Source organism: Chenopodium album, chromosome 9, assembly GCF_948465745.1.
Source record: "Chenopodium album chromosome 9, dcCheAlbu1.1, whole genome shotgun sequence".
In the NCBI taxonomy this organism is placed as follows: Eukaryota; Viridiplantae; Streptophyta; class Magnoliopsida; order Caryophyllales; family Amaranthaceae; genus Chenopodium; species Chenopodium album.
The window spans coordinates 65,384,686-65,402,716 of NC_137842.1; the positions used below are offsets into that span (position 1 = coordinate 65,384,686).

Consider the following 18,031-nt stretch of genomic DNA (forward strand, 5'->3'; position numbering starts at 1 on the left):
CACTTGCAGATCCTGGAATACATTGTCCTATATGATTGTCTTTACAACATGTTACTTTTGCATCTCCAAAATCATCAGCTGCATGCCAATATCATATTATTGTATACATCAAACAAAATAATCTATGCTATAGTTGTTAAATGCAGTGTAATTACATTACATATATAGATTAATTTCATAGACCAAAATAATCAACACGTACATACAATTTATTATTCTACATATCGAAATTATTAGATAAGTAAGGTACAAACCTGATCAAACCACAAGGGCAACAAAGAGTAGAGCTACAATCATACTGATTTTCTTCATGTCTTCCGAAGTTTTATCGAGATCCTAAAAAATAACCGAACTTTAAGTATGCGCGTTGTATATAATAAATTGTAAATATATTTCAATAATATGCTATATGTAGGGAAAAAATAGTTATACATGTAATAACACTAATGAGTTGAATACAAGTAGGGGAAAAAATTGATCTAATATACCCTAGAATTTTGTTGACAATAGTAATTATATTACCTTCAAATTTTCAATATACAAGTGTAGAAATATTTATTGATTGACAAGAATTCTTAGATTGATTATGATCATATATATAGTGTTGTATTTTACCAAAAATAAAAAGTATATATAGTTGTTGGATCAATTTTAATTTGGTAAATATTTTTATATGCCAAAAAATATATAGAAGATTTCCTAAATATGGAATTTCGGTCATTTGAATCAATTTTACTAATAATTTAAAAGATGTAATAAAAGCAATTTTTTTTTTTTGAAGGCTATCTAATATAAGCAATTTGACAATATGTATTTACTAATTTATGTTAAGGTAATGAAAAGAGTTTCAAGTTGTTTAGGCAGTAATCAGGATACTAAATAATAATTTCCCTCATAAAAAATAAAAATAAATAAAAACACCTCCCTTAATCATTTTGCCTATAATTAATGGAAAATTTTGCATCATTGTCATAAATAAGAACGAAATACAGTGCTCCGTATAACATTGTCACAAAAAGATATGACAAAGATTTTGAAGGAAAATGACATTTCCAAAAATCTAGATAATTACGGCATATTTCTAAATTACTACTACTCTAAAAAACTAAAATAATTGACAAATTAATTTAATCAATTTAAACTATAAAAATCAATTTAAACTATTTTTAAAGTTTAAAATTATTTACGGAGTAATAAATTGATTTATTGTACAATAGTTCTTAGTTTAATGATTTTACAATGATCTTCTTTAAAGTTGTGAATGTTGTATGTCAATTGTGAGTAGCTAATTGGTGAATCCATAATCTACATCTCCAAGGGTTCCTAAATAAGAATTCGTACTTCGTAATTTGTACTATGTACGATAATAACTAAGGAGTATATGCAAACAATGTACAAAGTGATACGAACATGAAGGTAGTATACCATCAAACTAAGCTTGGTGGTAAGGATTGTATCAACTAACCTTAAACTTAAAAATTCAATCTTCATCTACTAACCTTAAACTTAAAAATTCAATTTTCATCGGAAACACTTTGAGATGAGGATCCCTTACCCTTTTTTATCTGATCCGTAAATACCGAATTAAAAAAATAAACCGTGAGGTTAAGATACGGTTAGAGTTACTCCCCATTGATATATTTTTACTGACAGTCAACTCAAAATCGGAATATTTAAGAATTAAGAGAGAGTACAGTAATATTTTTATTGTTTGAACTTTAGAAATATTGAAACACCGACATAAAAACGAGCTTGAAAATTGAAATTCATAGTTAAATATGGGGCCAAATCATTGCATCTTAACCATGTTCATCATCTTCGAGTTTGATTGCTTCTTCCCAGCAAATAATCTGTTGATTGTAAGTTTTTTCAGAATTTTAATTTCTTCCCTCCAATATTTATATTTGATAATTTGCAACTCCATTTTAATTTCTATACCCTTATTATTGAATTGAAAAATTATATACTTTAATTGAGTTATGTTGCTCAAATTTGCCACTTTTTTTCTGGGTTGTCTCTCAATTTCTATTTTATGAAACATTATTCAGTTGAGCAGATTTTATCGAGCTATTGCAATTTCAGATTTTTTTCCCTTTATTCTCGGGTTCCAATAAATGATAAGGAGTACTCCCTTTGTCCGGAATTAATAGTTACATTGATGGTGTAATTTGAACTCGTTACGTGACAACTAAATACAGAGATGGGATTTGAAATACTGTGGTGCATTTTAATGGAGATGGGTACTCTTAATTTCCCTTTAAAATTAAATGACTTCCTGTAATTGGATTTATTTAGGTTCTAAGTTTGTTCATGTATCTGAATGTTCACACCTCTCTTCATGCATGTTCATTCAAATTCTTTATTTTCTCGTGTTGTGGAAAACAATACTATCTTTTTCCGGAATTAATAATCATGTTAATGTAATTTGGACTCGTAATGTAACGACTAAACACGGATGGAGTTTGTGAATTGCATCATTGTATGGGAATTGGAATACTGTAATGCACTGAAATGGAGATAATACTCAGTATTTCCCTTTAAATTTAAATTACCTTTCTTAATTATAATTCTTTAGGATCTGATTTTGTTCATGTATCTGAATGTCCACACCTCCTTCCATGTTTGATTAGCCATATTTGGGCCAAAATTTCTGTTTCTGTGAACATGTAAAGTAACAGCTTAAATATTAAATGAACTGTTTGTTTTCATCAACTTATTATTATGCGGGATGTTACATTTTTCAATGTTTCACCTTTAATTCTGTATGTTTACCATTTGTTTTTGTGAAGATTATATAAATGGTCATGTTGAAGAATCCATTGCAATGTAATTCATAAGCATTATATTTAGAATTCACTTAGAAAGTTAGAAGTTAAAGGATGCCTCTCTTTTGTACCATTTTCATTGTATTGTTGGTCACCTCATCACCATTCTTTGGGGTAGGGGAAAATGCTGTTAATCCGAGGATTCAAAACTATATTGTTAGGATTGAAAATGACTATAAACCTGCTGCATATTTTGATGTTGTGGAGTGGTATAGCTCCATTCTTAATAGCATTGGATTCAATGTTGTCCAAGAGGAAGGAGGGAAAGGCAGTAGTAATTTCCTTCATGTTTATGGAACTGTCTTTCATGGATTCTCTGCTCGATTGACCTTTGAGCAAGCCCAGTTGCTTAAAACCCAACCTGGTGTACTTGGACTCTTCTCAGACCAAGTTTACCACCTTCATACGACAAGAACACCATATTTCCTTGGGCTCGATTCCTACCATGAACCGGTGGGTTTGTTGAAGGAGTCTGACTTAGGCTCTGATGTTGTGATTGGTTTTCTTGATTCTGGGATTTCACCTGAGAGCCCAAGTTTCAGCGATGAGGGGCTAAGCTCAGTCCCTACCCACTTCAAGGGGGTTTGTGATGGAGGCTTAGACTTTCCTTCCTCATTGTGTGATAAGAAAATAGTTGGGGCCAGGTACTTTTCTAGAGGGATACTAACAATGAAGGGCACTAATGAGGAAGAGCCTCAGTCAGCTAGAGACTATGAAGGGCATGGGACTCACACAGCTTCAACGGCAGCAGGTAGAGGCCTTAATGCCTCTTTCTTCGGCTATGCTGAAGGAAGGGCCACTGGGATTGCACCCAAGGCAAGACTGGCCATATACAAGGTTTGTTGGACAAATGGGTGTGTGGCATCCGACATATTGGCTGCATTGGACAAGGCGGTCCAAGATGGGGTTGATATTATTTCCCTCTCTCTTGGTGGTTCTCCAACACGGTATTCTACTGACCCCATTGCAATAGGGTGTTTTGCAGCTGTTGAGAAGGGGATCTTTGTCTCAGCTTCAGGAGGAAATACTGGGCCTGAATTCAGAACAGTATCAAACATAGCTCCATGGATTACCACTGTTGGGGCGAGTTCTATTGACCGGACCTTCCCTGCTGATCTTGTCCTTGGAAATGGCATCATATTGACTGGAGCTTCTCTATATACTGGTGAACCGATGAAGGATAAACAGTTCTTCCCTATCACTGATTTGGGGGGCTCAACTTGTGAAGCAGATTATTTAGATCATGACTTGGTCAAAGGTAAAATAGTTGTCTGTTTACGTGGTTTTATCAGCTCAATACAGAAAGGCTTGAATGTTAAGGATGCAGGAGGATTGGGCGTTGTTATTGCCAATGATGAAGTTCAAGGAGAGAGTCTAAAAAGTGATCCACATTTGGTCCCTGGATTATCCATTACCAAATCTTCCTATGATAAACTTGTTGGCTACTTGAATTCAACTCGAAATCCCAAGGCCACAATGGTGTTCCATGGGACTAAGGTTGGCAGCAGTCTAGCCCCAGCGGTGGCTGCATTTTCATCTCGGGGTCCTCACTTTGAGTCTATTTACCTTCTCAAGCCTGATGTAATTGCTCCTGGTGTTGACATCCTTGCTGCTTGGCCCAATAAGGTTCCACCGTCTGGATTGGGACTCACAGAGGATTCACGAAATTCCTGGTTTAATATCATATCTGGAACCTCCATGTCTTGCCCTCACGTGTCAGGCATTGCAACCCTTCTCAAGGGAGCTCACTCAGACTGGTCACCAGCCATGATTCGTTCAGCGTTAATGACAACCTCGTATAATTATTACTCTGATGGTAAGCCTTTAGTAGACCAAAAATCTTACACTGAAGCATCAATCTGGGCCACTGGTGCAGGCCATGTACATCCTGTAATGGCAAATGATCCAGGTTTGACTTATGACATAGATATGGACTCTTATGTTGATTTCCTTTGTGCCTCTAAATATACTGAGGATGAAATAAGGACCATTGCTAGGAGGGTTGTTAGCTGTGACAAGAAGGCTCTTAAGCAATGGGAACTGAATTATCCAGCCATCATTGTCGCATTCAATCAAACCCAAGAGTCTAGTGCAATTGAGTTTATTGTCACAAGGACTTTAACCAATGTGGGTGTGATAGCGTCTAAATATACAGCTATAATTTCCAGCCCTAAAGGGACACTTGTGACTGTTAATCCTCCCAAATTAAGTTTCAAGGTGAAGGGTGAGAAGCAAAACTTCAGAGTCAAAGTCTCAACCACGAAAATTCCTTTCAAGGATGAAGAGTTGGGTTGGCTGACTTGGACAGACGGTCAGCACAATGTTACAATTCCTCTGGTTGTGGTTTTTAAGAACAATCACTAGATTTGCATGATGAAAATTACATTATTAATATTTTTTAGTAATAGTTCGTTTTGAAATTTGTAATGTTAGCAATGTCCTATTGTTTATGCTTAAGGCAATTCAGAGATTAAATGATTCCATATGCAATATGATTTATTATATTCTGTTTAACTATTTTCAGCATTTTCTAAGGCTAATTTCTGAGTTGCAAATGTTTATTTTTGCTTAAAGACCGTGAACATAGTTAAATATAACCATGAATGTGAAAAAGGGGAGGAAGACCTAAACTTTGAGAGTTGATGGCAGTGAAGATTGAGCGTGGTGGGAGAATCTACAGTATGTTGAGTGAAAAAACGTGTTAACAGGATTTGAACTCCGAAGTTTGATAAGCTAATACCCCTTTTAGTCTGTCAATATATAGTTTTTTTTTTTTTTTTTTTTTTGAGATATATTCACAGGTGAAGGAACATCTATGGCACCTTTCTTGAAGTTTCTTCCATCAATTCAGAGTAATGATGCCTTGAAGAGGTCAACAACTACTACAAATTTGACAGCAAGACATAGAAATTCACTTCGCGTACTTTATGTAGCTGACTTGTTGCTTACATGCACGGTACTACTATGCTGACAAAAATTATTGGCAGAGATCATCCATGTCGCTTGGAGGCCGCCTCTTCTATAAGAGAGCTGTAAGTCTTCTCAATGAATTTTGCTATGATATTAATGAATTTAATATTATTGCTCGCCTGTAGTGCTTGAAATGTCATTGAGGTAAAAAACCTGCTGTCTTCAGCTGTAATCTGTTCTATCACAATTATATACAGAAATTCATAGGACTTCAGATATCCATAGCTTATTTATTTTATCGGTTTTATCTAAAGCTACCTTTTGTTCCAAGTCTTCATAGTTCATAGTAGTACAAATTTGTGCTTGCTTATGTGGACTCAGTTTACGCCATGTGATGCAATGAAGCACTGAATTTGTTGATTCATATGGTAATGAAATTGACTAATAATGCATTATATCATACTTATTAAAAATAAATCAAATGCATATAGTGGGCAATATGATGATGTATTAGGAAATGGTCCCTCCCTCCAACCCCATCATAATGCTAGCATTTTAGATACTGCAATTACTGTAGAACAGCTTAGTTGATAATACTTAATTTAGCCATCTGATTGAGACTTTGTGGTTCAGCTTTAGTAATAGCTGGATGTGTTTAGAACCTCTGATAACCCAAAAAAGTAAGCTTGTACTTCTCTACAAAGACTAGTTTTTATGAGATGTAGATATGTTGACTTAATGAACAACCTTGGATGCTTTGATAGAGTGAACTGATCTTTAAAAACATTGATGCACATTTTCTCCTCTTTACTTTTCATTCTATCTCCCTGAAAGCCTCTTTGATTTTGTATATTGATTTATCAGGTATAAATTTCGGTGCAAGTATTTTTTGATCTATGAGTTATTGTTGGTTTATATAGATATTTATTTGAGAAAAACTATTTGATTTTTTTGGTGAAGAGAAAAACTATTTGATGTCTTCTTATATGTTATATTTAATTTTATTTTGTGGATTTCTTATGTGAAATGGTGTTTAAAATCTTTGTAATCCTTTGTTAGACAGCTTTGTTTGACTGTTCTGCTGTTAAGCCGATCTGTGTCTTATAGAGTCCAGACTCCAGAGAACTGTGAACTGAAGCAAATAATGAGTAACAGAACATACTTAAGGAGGAAAAGGCCTGTGGAGACATCTGACGACCCGGGTGAAGTAAAAGCATGGAGATTCTTGAGAGTTATGCCAACTTCCATTCTTCAAGAAAGCATGAAGGTAAACCTAATTTTTTTTTTCCCTTTTTCTTAATGCTTTAAATCATTGGTAGTTTACCTGATAGATGGTTGTTAAGATGGGTTTCCTGAGGAAATACAGATTTCTTTCGCTTAAAAACGTCTTGAATTAGTGTTTCTGCAAACTATTCTGGCTTCTCCTCTGCACCATAATGGTTTTAAATTGATTTCAAACAGTTTTAAAAGAGTCAATCATGTGCCTATGTAATTTGAAGTGAAATTTTCGGTGTATATTGTTGGAGATTAAATTAAATTTTCTAATGAATTTCACAGAGGACCCCTGGTGAATTTGCCAGCAAATTTCGGTCCAAGTCATATGTATCTGTCTCACTCAGTGGTGCAAACAACTCCTGGATTGTCAAAGTATCTAAGAAGAAAAACAAGCTCCAGTTCTGTACCGGGTGGGACAAATTTATAAAGGATAATTCCGTAGATGATGGAAGTATGATCTTATTCAAATATAAAGGAGATTGTAGATTTAAATTTTGCATGTTTGATCCTGCTGGCTGTGAAACTCTACCATGTCATATCCATGATGGAAAACAAAAGATTAACTCTTGCAATGAGGAAAGGCGAGAAGTATATGAGGAAAACTTTGAGGAAAAACCTTTGCTGAATCCTCCTATGAGTAAGATAATGTACATTTGACCTCTTTATATTTTTTTTAAAGAATCGCCCATTTTGAACTTTGTTAGGAAGTAATATATCTTTGGGTACGGTGTCTATCAAATTATTTCAGGCTCGAGCAAGGAGGACGTCAATCATGCCGTCAATTACGAGGACAACACCAAACTTGAGGAATTTTTGGTCTCCTTGAAGAATCCCTTCTTTTTTGCTAAGAATAGCTCTAGAAGCGAACTGGTAATATTAGCACCACCCTTGCCCTTTCCCCCTTTCCTTTATACCAGAAAAAAGAACACTAAGAATAGTACATATACATGCTCTAAAATTTAACATGAAGGTCATGAACTACTCTACAGTCATAATTACGATCAATTAGCTCATTAACTTTTGTGGTTACGAGGCTTCCATGTGAAGATGAAATTTCATCATGTCATCATGTTACCAATACTTAAACATCATTCTTTGTCGTGTTCATTCTTACATCGTATAGATCAAGTCTGTAATCATGAAATGATGAAAATAATGTAACTTCTTGCTTCCATCTGCAGGTAATTCCTAAAGAAATCATATATACTTTCGGAATCCAATTTGATGAGGCATTTTCACTCAAAGATCCAAAGAAAAGGAATTGGGAAGTACGAGTAGTAACCTGGAAGGATGGTAGGGTAAGGCTCACTGGTTGGAACAAAGTCCGCAAATATAACTTGATTACAGACAAGGATGCCTGTGTCTGTGAGCTCATTCCTAGCAATGTGCCAACTTACAGTTCCATCAAGGTGCATATATTCCGGAATCAGAAAAAACCGGATACATTTTGATAGATTAGAACATAGGTCATATAAGTGATTTCTCATTCTAATGACTGAAGGAAAGCTCCTGTCATGAATTAGCTGTTAGTTTATAACATACTCTGTACTGGATTTGTAAGTTAGATGTCAAAACTTGATGTTGAACTTCCTGCTTATTAAGAGTAGTATTAATTATCATCTTTAACTCTTTGCCAGGACCTTCTAGCAGGTTTTAGATTTTACTCATATTATCTTGTATCTTTGGCTGGCTCATAACTAGGGATGACAACGGGTCGGATCTGGACCGGGTCCGGATGGACCCGGATCCAGATCCGTTTTTGTATATTGGATTCAGATCCGACCCGGATCCGTCGGGTCTAGAAAATAAAGATCCAGATCCGTCGGATCCAACGGATCTGGGTCCGGATTCGGGTCCAATATATTTTGCCTAATTTTTTGCAATAAATGTAATGTTCGGGTCAAAAAAAATTATTTCAAACTTACATTATTGGTTATTAAGTTCAACCCCAAGTTAACCAACTTATACACTCATATTTTGAATTAAAATTATAAAAAAAAAAAAAAAAAAAATACGATGTTACATATGAGCTAGTGAAAAAACAACGATGATGTATATAATATGAGCATCCAAAATTCATCTCTTGAAAGCGTTAATCTTTATCATTATTAACATTATCAATATTTTTAATAAAGAAACAAACAATTTTAGTTTTTTTTAATAGGAAAAATAAAAAAAATGGGTCCACGGATCTGGATCCGGGTCTAGGGCCCAGACCCAGATCCAGATCCGTTTTTTATCAGCAGGACCCGGATCCGTCGGGTCCAAACTTTGAAGACCCAGATCCGTGAAAAACGGATCTGGATCCACGGATCCGGGTCGGGTCCAAATCCATTGTCATCCCTACTCATAACCTCAAACTATGATAAATGCGACTAAGGTTGTTCAAGTTTAATCTAGTCAAGTTCGGACTGTTTATCGTGTTGGGCTAAAAAGGACAACACTATGTCTATATCTAATCTAAAGCAATTCAGTGTTTCCTTTGATCAAATATAGTTTGATCATGCTTTCCGATCATGAGTAGCTCAACAATTTTTTCAGACTTGGTTATTAAATAGATTATCTGATGGGTAAATGGTTAAAGTCAAATTAATATGGTGTTTATTGGGCGAAGTTCTAATATACACAATTTCTATAAAAGAACATCTATGGTAAGGAAACAAAAAATCATATACTTGAATAACCTCTACCCGAGTAACTCGAATAACCTCTCAACTCCTCAAGTAACCCTTAACTGAGTAACATAACCCTTTAAGTGACCTTTGACTAAACCGCCAATAACACTTGACTTAGTAATTCGGGTAACTCCTGTCACATGGTGTGACCAGCTACATAAATAACAACTTACCTGATCAACCCAATTCGAAGACTTAAAAAAGCTTAATCCAAATTACCGAATCCAATCCACGTAGTGAATTGAGTCAATTGACACCTCTAGTACGACCAACCCAATTTGAGCCAATTTGGACAAACTCATTTTGATTCGTTACAATACAACCCCGACTTGCTATTGATCAATGCTTTTGACCAACCCTATATATTCGGGCTGATCAAACACAATTGGCCCTTACTTTTGATTCTAGTTATGACTGTTTGACACAGAACTGTAATAAAACAGTACAACTCTGCAATGTTCTTGATTTGACTTTGATGTTTTATTATCTTTTACTAAAATCAACCTTTCAAAAAAAATAAAATTAAATCAACATTTTTTCTTTCCCCCATTTATAACTAGGAGAAACCCACCCCCATCCCAAATTCATCCTCACCCCAAAAAAAAAAAAAAAAATCACTCCTCTGTATTTTCTAAAACCCTAGATTTCTCAAAGATTGGAACTTTGAAGATGGGTCCTTCAGATAAAAAGCTCCCACAATTTTTCAAAGTGTTTCAACCTCAGCAATCTTCTGAAAATTTGGTACGTTTTTCATATGATACTTTTACCAAAGTTTTTTGTTATTTCCCCTGTTTTTATCCCTTAAATTTCCATGATTTCTTTTTCTTTATGTTAAGTCGGTTGATTAAGCAAGATTGTTTCTTTCGTTTACATTAATAATTTTTGTTTCAATGTTTATTTTGTTCACTTTAATTCATGCATTATGTAAAATTGTCAATAAATTTTATATCTTTTTTCACGTTTCCTTGTGATTTTGATAATTACATCATAATGTAGAAATTCAATGTTATCCAAAACTATAGATTATGATTTAAAATTGAATAATTTGCAGAAGCTTCCACCTGCATTTGAAGAGAAGATACCAGGAGAAATATCCAGTAGGGTGTTCTTAAGAAATAGAAATAGTACGAGTGGTAAGCCTTGGCTGGTAGATGTGGGCAGAATTGATGGTAGATTATGTTTTCAAGGGGGTTGGTCTAAGTTTGTCTTGGAAAATTCCTTGAATTTTGGAGAGTTTTTAGTTTTCAAGTATAATGGACAACGGATTTTCGATGTTTTGATTCTTGGGAGACATGGTATCGAAAAAGAATTCATGGCTGAGGGGACTAAAGAACTAGTAAACGGGGACGGGGACGAGGACGAGGACAAGGACGAGGACGAAGATGAAGATGAAGATGAAGAGATGCGCTACACAATGTCTAGGAATATTTCATCTATGAAAAATTGTAAGATACTTTAACCCTTTTATTTGATCTTAATAAGTCTTTCTTTGGTTTGTTTATAGGAGGGTTAATAATGAATTGTCTTAATATGATTGTATTTAATTTTATGAGTACTCTTTAGGTCCCACAATGATTGTCTACCTTTTTTTATAAGGTTTGTCTCTCTTTGTGCTTTGTTGTCCTCTTTGGCTAATGTGTAATTATTTTCACAATACCAAGGCACAATTTGTTGTCATGTAATATGTACTATACATATATTAATAAGGCGGTCATTTTGGAACGAAGGGAGTAGTTTACTTAATTCGAATATATTCTTATATGTTGTTGGTGAATTGGTTGAGTGTAAACCAAAGCTGAATTTGAGATTTCTAGGCACCCTATAGGTATAACAACAATGAGATTGAACCTAGCTTTCTTTTTTGGTCACTAATGTGTGAAATTGTGCAAGGCAGAATCGATGCAGTTAGAATGAAAAAGTCGAGGAGCATGAAATGTTTGTGGAAATTCTGAGATGTTTTGAAGTACTTAAGCAGTATAAATGTATGGTCTCAGCTTAAATTAGGCCTCTTGTAGGGTACTTCAATCGAGCATTAGGATGTATTCCCGGCTTTGGAAGCTGAATAAATTGTTGAAGCACTCATAGGAGTATAGGACTGAAGCATTGGCTGAAAGATTTGAGCTGCAAATTGTATTATGTATTCTTACTGTCATTTCATATTTCCTTGTTTATCTGTATTTTAATTTGTGGCTTGTATAAGAGGTATGTTTAATGACATAAAGAGCCTATGCTTCTGCAGTTTAAGGCAAATTTGGTTAATGAGAATTCTGGAGTGAAGATGTAAACTCACTTTTTTTATTGCAAAATCTGTTTTTGTTGTCTTTGAAAGTAGAACAAATCTCCTTTTATTGGGCATGCTTAATCTTGCTGGTTTGGGATCACATGTTTGATGTTTCTATCACTGTCTTTCTTGAACATAAAACTAAAAACCCGCCTTTTCTCACCCTGAGTCTTAAATTCAGTCTCTTTAAGCATTGAATGGTTGTCTTCATACATCAAGTTCAGTTTATCTCTCAAAGTTGGTATGGAGGATCCAGAACTCTTTATGATGGGGGCTTTCACTAGGATCATTGTATGATACTACATACATGAAGTTTTATAACTTTTTTCACTTATCTTCCTGCTTCAGTGTCCGAGCACATTACAAACAGCAATGAAGATGACAGTGATGAAGATGACAGTGAGGATGAAGATTTTAAGCCCACTAGAAAATTCCGGAAATTCTAAGGGAGAAATTTGGTAAGTCGTGTCCACTTACTTAACATGAAATATGTATAGTTGATACCAAACTAATACTCTTTGATATTCCCATCTCAGGTTAAGCAAGAGTGTTATTGTCCTCCAAGACGCAAAGGAAGAAGCTGGTGCAGATTAGACTATATATACAAGCCGGTGGACCTGGATCATGGGATGGTGGCTAAACTTGTGCAACTAAAACTAAGTTAGGAAAATTGCCTGGCACCATTATTTGTGAGTTCCTGTCTCAAAAGAAAAGATACTTGTGAAATCATCATCTCGTGATACTGTCCAAAGGCAACTAATTTAATTAACAAATCAACTGTATCAAATGATCTAGTTGTTTTAATAATGTTCTTTCAGATTTAGTAATGAAATACAACTTCTTTTTTATTTTTACAAAATATTTGTCAGATATGTTTGGTCAAATAAATGGATATCATTATTGTTCTTTCCATTTTAAGGATTTGGATCTAGATTCTTAATATGATTCTATTTATGGGTTATCTTTATGATACCAGAAATGTCTAGTAAGTGGCAAGCACAACGGACACTGAAAAAAAAGCTTCTAATGAGCGTGAAGGGGGTCGATCTCTAGACCTCCGGAGCATTTTTAAGTACTAGCGATATCACTATTCCACAACCTTAATCTCCACTCAATCCAAGTATAGGGTCAGACAAATTGATATAATGCAGCATTAGAATTCTGCAATTATGCTAATTATTTCAGAGCTAAAAACCACCAATAACAACTATTTGCAACCTGTTTAAATGCACAATAGACAAAACCAATTTGCTAATAAAATATCTCCTATAGTAAAATCCAAAAATAGATGGGCACTTTTTAATGTAGTTGGGATTTGCCAAATTAAGTATGAAAATGTCTAAAATACCCTTGCTAATTTCTAATTTCTAATCATGTAGCATATTATTAATATTTTATATAAGGGTAGTTATTATTTATGATGATGAAAAATGTGCTGTTGTAGTCTCGTGGAGCATTTGGTCACCAAAATGGGACCCACATGGTACAGATTCACTATATGTACAGCTCTTCTTCACACATATTAAGAGTAGAATAAATGGGGCATATCTCCAAAAGATCAATATATATAAATTAATGCTTCAAATTGTAAAACTATCCAATATAGAAGATATAATACAGTAAGATTCCTCTGGATCTTAGTCTTTTTTTTGTCAATAATTTACTCCTTGTTATTATGTGGGTGAAGATTTCTTGCAGAAATTGTTTTTCAGCTTTTTTAGGAATACAGTTTGAAGCAAAACTGAAATCTTGCAGTCTGAAATAGTGGTGGAGAAAATGGCAGAAGCAAAGGTCATCATATTGTACATTGCTTATGCCATCTTCTTTCTCCCTATCTTTCTCTTACTCTTTCTGCTTGGATTTGTCAAAAGTAAGCTTTCTTTCTATCCTCTTTTTGTTTTTTGTGTGAGCCGTAAAGGATAGTGATGTAGACGGGATTTGTTCGCAATGTCTGTTTGCTGTTGTTTTTCTGCAGATTTGATTGACATGTCAAATGCTTGAACTTGCAGGTGCAATATTCAGCCCCTTTGTGTTTCTAGTGATTGCTATTGGGGACACTGGTATTGTAATAGGGCTATGGCCTTGCCATCTTTTTTACAGCATCTATTGCATTATCAGGTAATTTCTTTGGTAGCTTAGATTAATTTATTCGCTAGTTCAATTTGCAAGATCCAAACTTTATTTGGTTGATCTATTAGAGAAGCTTAATTAAACTTGTATACAATAGGTTGTACTGTAAACATGCTAAGTCACCTCGGTTCAGTTACATGGCAACTTTGTTGAGGGATAATTTTTATACTTACTATCTCCGTTTCAAATTAGTTGCACGAGTTGTTTTTTCATAGCTCAAAATGAAGTTTAACCATAATGTTTTAATTTGTATTGGCAAAAATAATAAATAGTTAAATTTTTGAAAATAGACATTGAGGCGCTTCTAGCATTCACTTGACTAAGTTACAGTCAATATTTTTAACGCCTGACCTTCAAATGAGAAATGGTGCAACTGTTATGAAACATAGGAAGTACTCGTCTATGACCTGGGGCGATTATGCTTGCTGTATACATGGCTCTATACTGATAATTGAAAGATAATTCATACTGGGATTTTATGGTTTGCAGGACCAAGAAATTTGGCCCATTTATGAAGGGTGCATTGATCCTGCTATCACCCCTACCAATTGCAGTTTGGACAGTAGTTGGGGTAGTAGGCAGTGTTATAATGGCAATATATTATGCATTTGTTTGGCCTGTTATGGAAACTTGTAAGGCAATCAGTGAGGAAGGTTTATCAGTTCCTCAGAAGTTGGTAAAATGCTTAACGGTATGCTTACCAATTCAAAGCTCGTATATGACATTTTTGGTTTTTATTTTGGCTGAGGCTATATGTTAATTGATATGAGCATGTTTATAATTAGGATGGTACTTGGAGCAATGTATGGGGAGCATGCACTATTGTGCGCGATTTTGCAGATTTCTCCTTCCATTCTTATTTCTCTGTGATGGATGGATTACTCGAATCAAAGGGAGAGAAGCCAATTGAACTCAAGTATGTTTCTGTTTCCTAGAACTCATGTATCCTTTTAGCATTTGATGGAATACACAGAATTTTGTTTGTAGATTTTGAAGGACTAGTTTTTATAATTTTTTCTAAATCTTTACCAATTTTAACACAAATGTTGAACATCTTTCTTATACAATTTATCATCTGCCAAACTAGAATATTGAGTTCAGAGCAAAACTTGAAGATGTTTGTTTGCTAAACCAAAGCAATAGAATCTAAACCATGTCCATTTCGTTTTCATAATCTGAAAATCCTTTTTCTTTGATATGAGAGGTTATTTATTCATGAATTCAAGGTTAAAATTTCAAACATTAGCATTTTCTGAAGCAATTGCAAAGAGAAGTGACTCAAATTTATGTATTGCAAAAACTAAAGCCAGAATTATGCATTAAAAAACATCTGAATGGGTATCCATATCCACAATCTGTAGTCCAACTCATGTCTTCTGATTTTGTAGCTGTATGAATGAATCATAACTCGCTCCATGAGTATCTGGTTTCAAAAATGTGATTAATTATGCAATGCAATTAAGGCCAACAACATTTGTAAATAAATTGGGTTTGAAAGCAACCAAAACCATGAAGGTTTTCTCCAGTGTCAGCCTTTCTTATTCTGACTATGATACTTTATATGTTTGTAAATGTTGTATCATACTGTACAGATTTGACCTCCTTGAACTATTAATTCTAGAAGACTAAACCTTTTTTTTTCTCCTTCTCTTTATAGGGTTCTGCAGATTCCTGGGTGTGTTTTATGTGCTGCTCTAGGAATATTGGTGGATGTGATATTTATTTCACTGATAACACTTTACAAAGCTCCGATTTTACTATTTAAAGGATGGCATCGGCTGGTACAAGATCTTGTGGGAAGAGAAGGACCCTTCCTTGAAACTGTTTGCGTGCCCTTTGCAGGGCTTCTAATCGTCCTGTGGCCAGTTGCTGTCCTTGTAGCTATTATTTGTGGCATCCTTTCAAGCATTGGATTCGGTTGTTATGCTGCTTTGGTTGCATATCAGGTAGCCTTTTTTCTATTGTGACCCTCCATAAATGTGTCAACAGGGCACAATATTGATCTCTTCATGTGTCACAATTTATTTGACCCTTTACTGTTTCTGGATTGGCGATGATGTGTAGGAAGAGTCTACAAAGAAAGGATTGCTCTATGTCATAGCATCTGTATCCATTTTCGACGAGTACACTAATGACCTTCTTTATTTGAGAGAAGGTTCTTGCTTTCCAAGGTATAATTTGATTTTAGCAGACTAAAAACAAAATGATGCTTCTCTTTGGGCCTTTTCTTTTCAAAATTTCAAGGGTACAATATCCAGTAAAAATCAATCTATCAGTAAACATAATTCAGTTTTAATAAATATCTGCTGAAATGATTAGCCTTACTCTTGAAAGTGTATGAGTAATTTCAGAATTTTGACCATTATCCATTTTGGGCAGCCAGACCTATATATCGAGCAGGAGCAAGCTCTAGTTTCTCATTGCTTCCCGTGAAGGGGCTGCATGAACAATTCAATGGTGGGCACCATAAGGATCCTCTTCTGAGAACACCTTCACAGAAAAAGAGAGCATTGCATTCCATGCTGGTAGGTGTTAAATATATATGACATTTGATTGAACAAAGGAAAAGTTGGAAAGTTTAATATTATGCCCACTGATGTATAAAACAGATATGGGACAGTTTTTTCAAAGCGTGTGAACATGATGGAAAAGAGCTTCTCAGAAAGGGGGCTATCACAATTGCAGACCTTGATGCGTGGCAACAGTCAAACAACAACAACAAGATAATCAATGTAGGAGTTCCTGCTTATGTATTTATAGATTGCATCATCCGCTCTATTAAGAGTGGCTCGACTGGATTTCTTTTGAGTAAGAGCTTTTCGCCATTCCTATACTCCTCACCTCCATATCTGATTTCTGTAAATCAAATTTAATCTTTAAGTCTTAACCCCTGTCCACATAATGTGTCTTCAGGTAACAATGTTGAATTGACAAGCCTGAACAGGCCTGAGGGAAGGGTATTTGATTGGTTATTTGAGCCAATGAGCATCATGAAAGAGCAGCTCAGAAGCCTGAAATTGGTGGAGTCCGAAGAGTTGTATCTCTACAAACTGTGTCTTTATAACGAAGATGCAAGAAGGATGGAAGCGTGGAACAATGGTGGTGCACCCCCACATGAAGAGATCAGAAGAGCTCAATTGGAGGGTATCAGTAGAAGGTATTTACAAATTCACTGTCTTTTATAAAGTATTATGTTCAGCATTAGATTTTTCACAAGTTTTGGACTAGAACATAGGTGAGGTTTGGTACTTTGACAGGTAGTAGTTGATAATGATGGATATTAGGAATGCAGCATTCATAAGATGGGGGTTGCAGGAGAGGGAAAAAAACATCAATTGATATACGTGCCCATTAGGGTGTTTGAACAAATGAATTCTTGCTCAGATTGGAACCATGTAGTGTAAAAAATATTTAGATGAGGAGTGAGTATTAGTATTACCAATCCAAACTGTAAGACAATTGGATTCGTTGTTGGTTGTACAAGGTTAGAATAATAATATGAAGCTCAACTCTTGATATTATGGTCTGGAATTTTCAGGCTGCATGGCTTCTGTCTGACAATCTCAAGATTTCCAACATCTCGGCGAAAATTTATTCAAGTTCACAAGGATATAGCACAAGAATCAAACCGAAGGTCATTATCTTTAGGATCAGGAGCAGTATGAGATCATTTTGGCATTTGACAGATACTGATATTAAAGCTTGAACGGATCAGTCATTTTTTACAACACATTCTTTTTCTTTGCATGTATTGCAGTGTAATTACAATCACTCTGAACTTAAGAAAAATCTCGCTATATCACTGTCACAATACTCATTATAGCAACAACCCATGTAGCCAACATCCCCCCTTAAATGTTAGAAATTCTTTATACATGGAATTTGCACTTTAACAGCTATCCTGATGTGCTTGAGTTCAACAACTGTTTTGAATA

General features: G+C 34.9%; 3 protein-coding genes and 1 pseudogene across 5 annotated transcripts; all 4 read left to right on the forward strand.

Annotated features, from left to right (window-relative positions):
- Nucleotides 1-2,879: 2,879 nt before the first annotated feature.
- Nucleotides 2,880-5,288, forward strand: LOC145557981 (subtilisin-like protease SBT1.5 pseudogene; annotated as a pseudogene).
- Nucleotides 5,289-6,337: 1,049 nt separating this feature from the next.
- LOC145560191 (B3 domain-containing protein At5g57720-like) lies at nucleotides 6,338-8,655 on the forward strand. The gene is made up of 4 exons (XM_081621450.1): nucleotides 6,338-7,002; nucleotides 7,293-7,647; nucleotides 7,759-7,880; nucleotides 8,192-8,655. The coding sequence occupies exons 1-4, from the start codon at nucleotides 6,880-6,882 to the stop codon at nucleotides 8,459-8,461; spliced, it is 870 nt and encodes a 289-aa protein (XP_081477576.1). The 5' UTR covers nucleotides 6,338-6,879; the 3' UTR covers nucleotides 8,462-8,655.
- A 1,606-nt stretch (nucleotides 8,656-10,261) lies between these two features.
- On the forward strand, nucleotides 10,262-12,884 carry LOC145560193 (B3 domain-containing protein REM20-like). Of its 2 annotated transcripts, XM_081621452.1 has the most exons (4): nucleotides 10,262-10,426; nucleotides 10,737-11,130; nucleotides 12,315-12,424; nucleotides 12,503-12,884. In XM_081621452.1, the coding sequence occupies exons 1-3, from the start codon at nucleotides 10,355-10,357 to the stop codon at nucleotides 12,410-12,412; spliced, it is 564 nt and encodes a 187-aa protein (XP_081477578.1). In that variant the 5' UTR covers nucleotides 10,262-10,354; the 3' UTR covers nucleotides 12,413-12,424; nucleotides 12,503-12,884. The 2 variants fall into 2 exon arrangements, with proteins under 2 accessions (XP_081477578.1, XP_081477577.1); XM_081621451.1 differs by lacking the exons at nucleotides 12,315-12,424; nucleotides 12,503-12,884 and adding an exon at nucleotides 11,580-11,859 and having other exon boundaries at nucleotides 10,285-10,426.
- A 614-nt stretch (nucleotides 12,885-13,498) lies between these two features.
- LOC145558798 (putative membrane protein At3g27390) lies at nucleotides 13,499-17,970 on the forward strand. Of its 2 annotated transcripts, XM_081620135.1 has the most exons (11): nucleotides 13,514-13,585; nucleotides 13,665-13,836; nucleotides 13,976-14,084; nucleotides 14,586-14,787; nucleotides 14,882-15,012; nucleotides 15,754-16,042; nucleotides 16,161-16,267; nucleotides 16,480-16,621; nucleotides 16,706-16,904; nucleotides 17,010-17,253; nucleotides 17,635-17,970. In XM_081620135.1, the coding sequence occupies exons 2-11, from the start codon at nucleotides 13,743-13,745 to the stop codon at nucleotides 17,759-17,761; spliced, it is 1,644 nt and encodes a 547-aa protein (XP_081476261.1). In that variant the 5' UTR covers nucleotides 13,514-13,585; nucleotides 13,665-13,742; the 3' UTR covers nucleotides 17,762-17,970. The 2 variants fall into 2 exon arrangements, with proteins under 2 accessions (XP_081476260.1, XP_081476261.1); XM_081620134.1 differs by having other exon boundaries at nucleotides 13,499-13,836.
- The last annotated feature ends 61 nt before the right edge of the window (nucleotides 17,971-18,031 follow it).

Bases quoted from the DNA above. Each gene is read 5' to 3' on its own strand.
- LOC145558798 (XM_081620134.1), top strand. From the start codon at position 13,743: ATGGCAGAAGCAAAGGTCATCATATTGTACATTGCTTATGCCATCTTC. The intron at 14,085-14,585 runs GTAATTTCTTTG...TATGGTTTGCAG, and splicing joins AGCATCTATTGCATTATCAG to GACCAAGAAATTTGGCCCAT. The intron at 16,043-16,160 runs GTAGCCTTTTTT...GATGATGTGTAG, and splicing joins CTGCTTTGGTTGCATATCAG to GAAGAGTCTACAAAGAAAGG.
- LOC145560191 (XM_081621450.1), top strand. From the start codon at position 6,880: ATGAGTAACAGAACATACTTAAGGAGGAAAAGGCCTGTGGAGACATCT. The intron at 7,003-7,292 runs GTAAACCTAATT...TGAATTTCACAG, and splicing joins TTCTTCAAGAAAGCATGAAG to AGGACCCCTGGTGAATTTGC. The intron at 7,881-8,191 runs GTAATATTAGCA...TTCCATCTGCAG, and splicing joins ATAGCTCTAGAAGCGAACTG to GTAATTCCTAAAGAAATCAT.
- LOC145560193 (XM_081621452.1), top strand. From the start codon at position 10,355: ATGGGTCCTTCAGATAAAAAGCTCCCACAATTTTTCAAAGTGTTTCAA. The intron at 10,427-10,736 runs GTACGTTTTTCA...AATAATTTGCAG, and splicing joins AGCAATCTTCTGAAAATTTG to AAGCTTCCACCTGCATTTGA. The intron at 11,131-12,314 runs GTAAGATACTTT...TTCCTGCTTCAG, and splicing joins TATTTCATCTATGAAAAATT to TGTCCGAGCACATTACAAAC.